Source organism: Eimeria acervulina, genomic scaffold (assembly GCF_000499425.1).
Source record: "Eimeria acervulina Houghton genomic scaffold, Eah_scaff1062, whole genome shotgun sequence".
In the NCBI taxonomy this organism is placed as follows: domain Eukaryota; phylum Apicomplexa; class Conoidasida; order Eucoccidiorida; family Eimeriidae; genus Eimeria; species Eimeria acervulina.
In genome coordinates, this window is record NW_013549447.1 from 1 (window position 1) to 10,803 (window position 10,803).

Sequence of the window (10,803 nt, forward strand, 5' to 3'; positions counted from 1 at the left end):
GTTTAGGGTTTAGGGTTTAGGGTTTAGGGTTTAGGGTTTAGGGTTTAGGGTTTAGGGTTTGTTTGGTGCGCAGATCGGGCCTCCTTCATGAACACGACAAAATGGATTGAGGATGTGAGGGCTGGTGGGCGAGTAAACCCTAAACCCTAAACCCTAGCACTCAGCTGTTGTTGTTTGTGGTATCAGCAGTGAGGGTTTAGGGTTTAGGGTTTAGGGTTTAGGGTTTAGGGTTTAGGAGTAGGGGTTTGTGCTGCTGCAGAAAGGGGGAAAGATGTCGTCATTGCTTTAGTTGGAAACAAGACAGACTTGAGCGACCGCCGGTGAACAGGGTTTAGGGTTTAGGGTTTAGGGTTTAGGGTTTGGTAGTTAGACAACTGGGTGAGGTGTCTGTTTATCATTCAAGGCTTACTAATGAGGGTTTAGGGTTTGTGGTGATTTAGGAGCTCCGATTGGTGAGAGTTTAGGGTTCAGGGTTTAGGGTTTAGGGCTTGTGAAGTTTAAGGGTTTGTAAGGGTTTAGGGTTTGTGTGCTGTCTACAGCCAGGTGTCTCCTGAGGAGGGAGAGCAGAAGGCTCGCGAGGTTTGTTGCTGCTGCTGCTGCTGCGCTGCTGCTGCTGCTGCTGCTGCTGCTGCTGCTGCTGCTACTGCTGTTGCTACTGCTGCTGTTGCTGTTCGCTTGGGCGTAAAAGCGAGGGTTCGTGAGGGTTTAGAGTTTGTGAGGGTTTAGGGTTTGTGAAGGATTAGGGTTTAGGGTTTGTGAAGGATTAGGGATTAGGGTTTAGGGTTTAGGGTTTAGGGTTTAGAGTTTAGGGTTTGCGGTGCAGCAAGGCATTTTATTCATAGAGACGAGCGCCAAGGCCGGGCACAACGTGAAGACCCTCTTCAGGAGACTCGTAAGCAAAATAAATAAATATAAATAAATAAATATAAATAAATAAATATAAATAAATAAATATAAAGAATATAAATAAATAGAAATATTAGAGACAGACGAAGTGGAGGCAGAGACAAAGAGAGACAGCTACATATAATAACAGACTAGGAATTGTATAGGTGTAGATATATATATATATATATATACAAATATATATGCATATATATATACATATAAATTATATATATAAAATATATATATATATATACATATAAATTATATATATACAGAGAGACACAAAGACAGAGACCAGTAGACACTACAAACAGGCATGAAGCTTTGCTGCTGCTGCTGATGCTGCTGCTGCTGCTGCAGGCTGCTGCTCTGCCTGGCCTGGAGACACAGCAACCAGCATCAGACGCCCAGAGTGAGTATCCCTAAACCCTAAACCCTAAACCCTAAACCCTTTTTAGATGAAGACAACAACCGCTTCGTCGCTGTTTCTGCTGCTAGGGCATATCTTGCTGCTATTTCTGCTGCTGCTGTTGCTGCTGCTGCTGCAGTGGTGGATGTTCAGCTGAACGCGACGCCGCAGCAGCAAGATTTGTCTAGGAAGGCTTCCGGCTGCAGCTGCTGAAGCTTCAAACCTATCTAACCTGAGACAAGCAGCAATGCATGCGAAGCTGCCCCGTAGTTATTTGGTGTGTGCGGCGCTGTTTCGGGGCTGCAGCGGCAGTTTAGCTGCCTTTGCTGCTGCTGCTGCTGCTGCTGCTGCCGCCGCTTGAACCTAGACGAAGGCAGGAGCAGCAGCAGCAGATACAGCAGCAACAGCTGTTCTTGCAGCAGCAGCATATGCACTCCTGCTGGGGAGGGGACTGGCGGAGTGCCGTTCGTTCTGCTACGCGTAAAGTGCGACAGTTCAGAGCCTAGGGTTTAGGGTTTAGGGTTTAGGGTTTAGGGTTTAGGGGGGCGGAGGGTTTGAGAAAGACAAGTAGAAAGGACTTGGGGTTCAGTATAAACAAAAATGCTGCGGTGTATCTGCAGCAGCTTCCTTTGGGGCTGTCGTTGCATGCAGGAGACGCATGAGAATCAGATCTATCAGATGGTGGTTTAGGGTTTAGGGTTTAGGGTTTAGGGTTTAGTGTGGGTGGAGCCGCTCTTCCAGTGGCGGATATCTGCAGGGTGTAACAAGCATCTCGGTCTGCCTTGGCTAGCTGCATAGGCTAGGCGCAGCTACGCTAAACCCTAAACCCTAAACCCTAAACCCTAGCTGCGGGGGGGGGTGTAGGAAGTTTTGTTTCAGGCTGTTGGATTGCAGCTAGTTTCTGCATGCGCAGTTTATTCCTTTCTTTGATTTGCAAACCCCTGATTAACTCCTCATCCGTAAACCCTAAACCCTAGCGAGTAAACCCTAAACCCTAAAGAGTAAACGTCAGAGACTTTGAATGAACGCTATATGAAAACCCTAGAGCCTAAACCATCTCCTCATCTGTAAGCAATAAACCCTTTTAATATATTATAAAATATTTAAAAGAATTTGTTTTAATTAATTTATATTTATGTACACATCGCATGCAGCTTCGGGGGGTCACCGCCTCAGGCGAGCGGCGTACGCCAACCCGATGTAGAAAAGGGTTTTTTCTGCAGCAAAAGACTCGTTTCAAAGCTAAAAAAACAAAAATAATTGAAATAATTAAATTATAATCTATAAATAAAGAAGAAAATATAAAAATGCATGCAAAAAAGGCTGAAAAGTAAAGGAGTTATACCCTCGTCGATCTACGCGTGTGCCGGAGTTGAGGTGTATATACACTTCAGCAACAAACATAAACCACAAACCCTAAACCCGAAAACCTAAACCCTAAATATAAACCCTACTAAATTTCACTGTTTTCTACACGCGACGCAGCATCAATCGAACCAGCAACCACCGGTCCCCGCCGTTCCTTCTGTTCCACGCAAACCCTAAACCCTAAACCCTAAACCCTAACCTACTAGCGCCTAAGCATTTTCTAGCAGTAGCCGTAGATCCCAACATCCGCCTGCAGACCCAGTCTGTAGAACACAAGCTTGCACACAAGATCTAAACCCTAAACCATAAACCCTAAACCCTAAACCCTAACCCCTAAACCCTAAACCCTGCTTAAAAAGTTGCCTACCTTGGCGCTTGATAGCCTTCTGCCTGGAAGCGGGAGGCTTCGCAACTGCTGTGGTCCCCCAGTTTAGGGTTTAGGGTTTAGGGTTTGTGGCTTCGGGTTTAGGGTTTAGGGTTTAGGGTTTAGGGTTTGTGGTTTAGGGTCTAGGGTCTAGGGTTTAGGGTTTAGGGTTTAGGGTTTACTGGAGTGGGTGGCTTTAGAAAAACACAGGAATGCAATGGAGGGAGCTTCACAGCAGCAGCAGCAACAGCTGCTACTGCTGCAGACGCAGCAGGTGCTGCTTGAGGAGCTACTGCAACAAACCAAGCAGCAGCAGCAGCAACAGCAACAGCAGCAGCAACAACAGCAACAACTCAGTATACTAACGCCTCCTGTTGCTGCTTCTCTAGGTCCTTCTTCCACAGCGAAGAGCCTTACGGGTCACCAAACCCTAAACCCTAAACCCTAGACCCTAAACCCTAAACCCTAGACCTTAGACGTTAAGCCCCCAACTCAAACGCCTACTCGTTATCCCTTGAACCGCTGCTCTGCGCTTCTTTCCCGCCAGGGTTTAGGGTTTAGGGTTTAGGGTTTAGGGTTTAGGGTTTGTAGGGTTGATATGTCTTTGCTTCGACGTCTACAGGGTTTACTATGCTTCCTGCTGCCGACTCTGCTGCAACATTAAAACCCCCTTCATCTTTATATTATAAATCTGCTGCTGCTCCTATGCGAGACAAGAGAGATCCTGCAGCAGCAGCTTTTGCTGCTGCTCCTGCTGCTGCTGCTGATGCTGTTGCGGATGCTGCGGACCAGTCTTACGCTCTGCAGCAGCAGCAGCTACTGCTGCAGCAGCAGCAGCAGCAACAGCTGCTCATGCTCCAACTCCTTAGCGTGATGCAACAGCAGCAGCAGCAGCAGCAGCCGTTGCAGCTGCAGCAACAGCAGCAGCAGCAGCCGTTGCAGCTGCAGCAACAGCAGCAGCAGCAGTCATTGTGGAGCTCTCAGCTTTGTAGCACTCCCACGGCAGCAGCAGCAGCACGGTCAGCAGCAGCAGCAGCAGCAGCAGCAGCAGCAGCAGCAGCAGGAACACCTCTGGTGCTGCAGTTTGAAAAGAAGCAGCATTATATCTCCGCAGCAATAGCTGCAGACGCAAGCGTTGCTGCTGCAGCAACAAAAGAGGGCGGCATCTTCTCCTTCCATCCCCCAGATATGCGGTGAGGCATTTCACCGCCAAACCCTAAACCCTAAACCCTAAACCCTAAACCCTAAACCCTAAACACGCTTATAAACACAGCCTTGCTGGGGGGCAGAAGCTAGCGGCTGTGGGGTTCGGTACTGGGGGTTTACTGTCTAGGGTTTAGGGTTTAGGATTTAGGGTTTAGGTTCTGCAGGAGTTAAGGGTTTAGGGTTTAGGGTTTAGGGTTTGTGCTCAGGGCGCAACGGGTGTGCGTCGTTGGTCGCCCTGTAGGCTGTCTCTGTCTCCTGCCGTTGTCGCGGAAGCTGCGGAAGCAGCAGCAGCAGCAGCAGCAGCAGCAGGCTCCAGCAGCAACCTCCAGCAGCAGCAGCAGCAGCAGCAGCAGCAGCAGCAAGTTTATGGTGGTTTGTGCTGTTAAGCAGCAGCTGCTGGCTGTGGGGCTGCAAGGGTTTGTCTTTTGGGTTGAAGGATCTACGCATGCACACGCTGTGCAGCAAATAAAGCCTCTACCAGGCAAAACGTAAACCCTAAACCCTAAACCCTAAACCCTAAACCCTAAACCCTCATCTCTTCTCCCTAGGCATTAATTCCTAATCCCAAGTTCTCACCCCTCTAAACCCACAACCTCCTAAACCCTAAACCCTAGACCCTAAACCCTAAACCCTAAACCCCAAACTCTAAACCCTCAACCCCCTAAACCCTAAACCCTAAACCCTAAACCCTAAACCCTGCATGGGTGTTATTCAGGTTTGGTTCTCTTTCAGCAGACAGCGTGGCGTTGTGGTGTCTCCGCACCTTTTCTCGTTTGAGGGTTTTTACCGCTCAATATTCTCCTTCATTTAAATCCTTTTGCTCGCTTCCTTCTGTCTTCTCGCGAAAGCTGCAGTTTGCTGCTGCTGCTGGTGCTGCTGCTGGTGCTGCTGCTGATGCTGCTGCTGGTGATGCTGGTGCTGCTGCTACTGCAGCAGGAAGAGACCGCAAATCAACCCTCCGCCCCAGCAGCAGCAGCAGCAGCAGCAGCAAGAGAAGGAGAAGAAGAAGCTTTCTCAGCAGCAGCAGCAGCAGCAGCAGCAGCATTAACTGGTGCAGCAGCAAGGCGAGCAGGCGTTTAAATATAACTCCAGCAACAACTTGCAGCAAACAAAACACAAAAATATTTTGCTTTAAACAGCTTCCTAAACCACAAAAACTCAAGAGGCTGCTGCTGCTGCAAGGCACCGGCCTTCTCTCTGTATGGAAGCAGCAGCAGCAGCAGCAGCAGCAGCAGCAGCAGCAGCAGCAGCAGCAGCAGCGGGGGGGGTCTTGCAGCAGCGGCATAGCTCCTTCTGGTGCAGAGAGAAAGACAGAGAAACAGCAACAGAAGCAGCAGAAGCAGCAGCAGCAGCTGCTGCCGTACAAACGACAGTGCAGCCTCAATGCTGCAGCAGCAGCAGTATTAAACCTAGAAACAGCAGCAGCTCCTTCCTGCTACAGCTTCCGACAGTATGGAGTCCTTGCTGCTGCTGCTCGTTGCTGCTGCTGCTAGTTGCTGCTGCTGCTAGTTGCTGCTGCTGCTCGTTGCTGCTGCTGCTCGTTGCTGCTGCTGCTAGTTGCTGCTGCTGCTAGTTGCTGCTGCTGCTCGTTGCTGCTGCTGCTGCTGCTCATTTCTGCGGCTGTTGCTGTTGCTGCTCGTTGCTGCTGCTGCTGCTGTTGCTGCTGTTGCTGCATTTGTTTGTGTTTGTGTTGCGGTGTTTGACCTGCTGTACAATTTATTATTCTTTTTCTTCATCTTGTATTTCTTTAACTTCTTGTTTAAAATATACTTTTTATTTTCTTTAATATCTTTGTCTATTTTATTTTTCTGTTGCATTTATATATGGCTGCTTTGTTTTATGTTTTAGGGTTTTATGCATGCAGCAGCTGACAGTAGCTGCGGGTTTATGTCTGAATACGCACCGTGGAGTTATTTGTTTTTATAAAGATAGACCTAAATCCTGCTGCTTCTCTGCTGCTCTTTCTTCTTCTTTACCGCCTGCTATGCCGCCTCTTCTACCTCATCCTCTTCTTGCTGCTGCTGCGCTTGCTGATACAAACCCTTTTCAAGCAAACCCTTCTATCCATCTACGCAGGCAAACCCTAAACCCTAAACCCTAAACCCTAAACAATAAACACTAAACCCTAAAACATCTTGAACCCTAACAAAACCCTAAACCCTAATAAAACCCTAAGCCGTAAACCCTAAACCTCATAGTCCATAAACCGTCGCAGACTGTAAACCCTAAAGAAACCCTAAACCCTTGCATATACTAAACCCTCACAAACCCTAAACCCTAAACCCTCCTTAAGCAAACGCAAACCCTAAACCCTAAAAGCAAAACTAAACGAAGCCAACCGCAACTTCAAATTGCAGCTGTACAGTAGCCCCAGAAATGATAGCCTGAGACTAAGGGTTTAGGGTTTAGGGTTTAGGGTTTAGGGTTTAGGGTTTAGGGTTTAGGGTTTAGGGTTTTAGGGAGAAGGGCTCCTTAGCCACCGTCTCTGAAGATGCAAGAGAAGGTCTAGGGTTTAGAGTTTATGGTGCACAGGGGGAAGGGCCGTCTTAGGAGAGAAAGAAACAGAGAGGGTTTGAGCAGCAAACGAAGAGGACGAGACATATCAGGCTGGAGGCAGCAGCAAGAAGCTTGGGGTAGCAGCAGCAGCACGGAGCGTGCAGCAGCAGCAGCAGAACTGAAAGCAGCAGCAGCAGCAGCAAAGCCTCACTTGTTATTTCTTTCCTGTTATCTAACAGACTCCCCTGTCATCGATTTAATATCTCTTTCTGTACCTAAAAGCTGCCTCTACCTCCAGCAGCAGCAGCAGCAGCAAGAGCAGCAGCAGCAAGAGCAGCAGCAGCAGCAGCAGCAGGAGGAGGGCACAGCAGCAGCACTAGGTATTGTTATAGAAGACGGTAGACTGCAGGTGCTGTCTCTGCAGGGTTTATTTCTTTTATTTGAGTATACCCCTACAAACAAAGCAGTGCTGCATGCGGCTTCAGACAAACGAGCAAAGTAAAACAAATAAATAATCAGAATAAATTAATTAATTAATTATATTATATAAATAATATTATTTATTTATTTATTTATTTATTTTGTTTTTCGCTGCTGTTTATAATATTCTGTATTTTTATTTATTTTATGTTTGCTTCCAGCTGGCTGCTGCTGCTCGAGTCTGACGGGGAGGTGCTGCTGCTGTCGTTTGCTGCTGCTGCTGCTGCATGGAGACAGCAGCAGCTAAACAAAGCAGCAGCAGGCGGTAATCTGCAGCTGCTGCTGCCCTCTTTAGTTAAAGTGTCTCCTCCTGGTGCTGCTGCTGCTGCTGCTGCTGCTTCGCTTTGTCTCCTCCCCACAACGTGTTCATACACCGGAGGCTGCGTTCATCAACACGGTCCTGCTGCCGCTGCTGCTGCTGCTGCTGCTGCTGCTGCAAGGTCAGGAGACAGATGCTCCTGCTGCAGTCCTCGACTTCGAAGCAGCAGCAAACACAAAGCAGACCCCCGCAGCAGCAACAGCAGCAGCAACAGCAACAGCAGCAGCAACAGCAACAGCAGCGGCAGCAGTAGCAGCTGCAGCTGGAGGCTTCCGCGGGCGTCTCCTGCCCTGTCTCTCTTCTGCAGCAGCAGCAGCAGCAGCAGCAGCAACAACCTGTGGAAGCAAGCTAAACGCTCTTATAAGCACTCAACTGTCTCCTCTCGCCTTTGGGGTGGCTGGTCTAGCGCTGCAACAGCAGCAGCAGCAAAACCAGCAGCAGCAGCAGCAGCAGCAGCAACAGCAAAGAGGGGCATCAGCAGCAGCAGCATCCACGAGCATCATCTGCAGCGGCCTACAGCAGCAGCAGCAGCAACAAAGCTGCCGCTGCAGCAAATGAGATCAGCATACACCCCAATGGAGACAGCAGCAATACACCGCAATACCCCTAGATGTCTCTTCAGCTCTAATAAGCAGTCTCCTACCCTAAATATAAAGCCAGCAGCAACTAGAGCAGCAACGCCTGCTTCTGCTACTGCTGCTGCTACTGCTGCTGCTGCTGCTGCTGCTGCTGCTTCTCTTGCTGCTGCTGCTGCACACTCGCGCCCCTCATCCCCTCAACCCATACAAGTGCGCAGCAGAAGCCCAGCAGCAGCAGCAGCAGCAGCAGCAGCAGCAGCAACTGCAGCAGCAGCAGCAGCAAAGAGGAGAGCAGCTGAAGAGAAGACGCTGGCTGCATGCAGGAGAGCAGCAAACAAACTGGAGAGACGAATGAAGCGCTTAGAATGCATCAGCAGCAACAAGACTCCTTTTGCTGCTGCCTCAACTGCCAAGCCTCACGCTGCTGCTGCTGCTGCTGCTGCTGCTGCTGCTTCTGGTGCTGCTGCTGCTGCTGCAGAGAAGGGAGACCTGACTGCTGCAGCAACACTCAGAGGCAATTTGTATAAAACCCAAGCAGCGGATCTCATAAGAAATCCTCTCTGCAGCAGCAGCAACAGCAGCAGCAGCAGCTGCTGCAGCAGCACTCTGCAACTCTAAACCCAAACTGGCATGCTTTTTTAGCAGCACAAATTGCTTCAAGTTTGCTTTGCTGCTGTTGGTGCTGCTGCTAATGCTGCTGCTGCTAATGCTGCTGTTGCTGCTGCTACTGCTGCTGCTGATTCTAATGCTGCTGCTGATTCTAATGCTGCTGCTGCAGCTATGCAGATAGAGAAGCAGATAAAGGCTTTACATAGAGTATAAGTATGCAAACAAAGCGGCAGCAGCAACCCAGTTCTGCTGCTGCTGCTGCTGGCGAGCAGCAGCGGCAGCAACAGCAGCAGCAGCCGTCGGCGGCGCTGGGTCTGCGCTTGTTGCTGTTTGCTAGCTGCTGTACAAGCACTACCACCATCAGCAGCTGCTGCTGCATCAGCAGCAGCTGCTGCTGCATCAGCTGCATCAACATCGCATGCAGCATCACCAGCTGCAGCAGCAGCTGCTGCCCCAACATCAGCTGCAGCTGCATTAGCTGCAGCAGATGTATCAGCTGCAGCAGCACCAGCTGCATCAGCATGAGCAGCAGCAGCAGTTGCTGCTGCTGCAGCAGCAGCAGCAGCAGCAGCAGCTAGGCGTTGTTGCTGACGGGTGCGTTCCTGAGAGCGATGGTTGGCAGCAGCACATCGACTGAGTCTTTCTTGCTGTTGCAGCTAGACTCTAAAAACAATGTTGGAGGCGGAGAGCTCTTCGTTATCTCCTCAACCAGCTGCAGCAGCAGCAGCAGCAGCAGCAGCAACAGCAGCAGCAGCAACAGCAGCAGCAGCAGCAACAGCAGCAGCAGAAAAAGCAGAGAGTCGCTTTAGGCGTCGCAGTTGAAAGGGTTGCATTAGGAGGGATGGGGAGATCAGGGTTTAGGGTTTAGGGTTTAGGGTTTAGGGTTTACCTCTGCAATGGGTATACTGAGACTCGTTTATCTATAGAAACTGCTTAGGGTTTAGGGTTTAGGGTTTATTTTTGCAATGGGTTTATTAAGTCTGGCTAGTCTAAGCGAACTGCTTAAAAACCTTAGGGTTTAGGGTTTAGGGTTTAGGGTTTAGGGTTTAGGGTTTACCTCTGCAATGGGTTTATTAAGTCTGCTTTGTCTATGCGAAGGTAAAAACCCGTTAAACAAACAAAAATTGCCGAAAGACAAAATGTCGACGTTAACATCAAAACGCGTTTCTAAGAAATCTATCAAGTCCTTCACGCGACAATTTGCTGCACACAAACCCTAAACCCTAAACCCTAAACCCTAAACCCTAAACCCTATACCCTGGACCCTTATGCCATGTAACGTAAACATCAGAATGCGTTTCTAAGAAATTTGTCAAATCCTTCACCCGCAAAACTTAAACCCTAAACCCTACAAACACTATACGCAAACCCTAAACCCTAAACCCTAAACCATAAACCCTAGGGTTTTGAATGGATTCGACGATTTAGGGTTTAGACTTACGTATGTTTACCTCCACCTTATCCCAGCACGTAAACCCTTGAGGGATTGCACGCACGGGGCCCCCAGCAATTGGTTCGTAGTCCTGCACAAACCCTAAACCCTAAACCCTAAACCCTAAACCCTAAACCCTAAGCCCTAAACCCTATACAATGCGCTAAGTCGGTGCTGCTTTTTCGTCTTTACGTCCGCTATTGAGGGTTTGTGAGAAGGGTTTATATAATTAGGGCTTAGATAGTTAGGGTTTATATAATTAGAGTTTATATAATTAGGGTTTAGATGATGCGGGTATATATGGGTTTTAGGGTTTGTACAACTAGGGTTTATAGAAGTAGGGTTTATATCCTATCGCGATTTCGCATGCGCTCAGGGTTTAGGGTTTAGGGTTTAGGGTTTGTAGAATTGGCCACTTAATAAACATTGTGTATGTGATTAGGGTTTAGGGTTTGTAAGATTGATCACTTCACCTGCACTCTGAATGTGTTTAGGGTTTAAGGTTTAGGGTTTGATTTCCTTATCAACATGTTGAATGCGACTAGGGTTTAGGGTTTAGGATTTGTTTCCCTGACCAAGACGTTGTATATGATTAGGGTTTAGGGTTTATCTGATCAAGCTGTTGAATGCGATTAGGGTTTAGGGTTTATCTGA

General features: G+C 48.7%; 3 protein-coding genes across 3 annotated transcripts; 2 read left to right on the forward strand and 1 right to left on the reverse strand.

Moving 5' to 3' along the window:
* Positions 1–73: 73 nt before the first annotated feature.
* Positions 74–4,727, forward strand: EAH_00054810 (RAB6 protein, putative; the record flags this gene model as incomplete). Its single annotated transcript, XM_013393913.1, has 9 exons — positions 74–124; positions 260–320; positions 540–579; positions 824–892; positions 1,249–1,300; positions 2,016–2,072; positions 3,230–3,448; positions 3,652–4,222; positions 4,442–4,727. Coding segments are annotated over 9 exons (1,406 nt in total), but the record flags the coding sequence as incomplete, so codon positions are not given.
* A 2,029-nt stretch (positions 4,728–6,756) lies between these two features.
* Positions 6,757–8,088, forward strand: EAH_00054820 (hypothetical protein, conserved; the record flags this gene model as incomplete). The annotated part of the gene is made up of 2 exons (XM_013393914.1): positions 6,757–7,129; positions 7,652–8,088. 2 exons carry the CDS (start codon positions 6,757–6,759, stop codon positions 8,086–8,088), a joined length of 810 nt encoding a protein of 269 aa, XP_013249368.1.
* A 1,783-nt stretch (positions 8,089–9,871) lies between these two features.
* On the reverse strand, positions 9,872–10,240 carry EAH_00054830 (hypothetical protein; the record flags this gene model as incomplete). Its single annotated transcript, XM_013393915.1, has 3 exons — positions 9,872–9,920; positions 9,975–10,036; positions 10,169–10,240. Coding segments are annotated over 3 exons (183 nt in total), but the record flags the coding sequence as incomplete, so codon positions are not given.
* Positions 10,241–10,803: the final 563 nt, after the last annotated feature.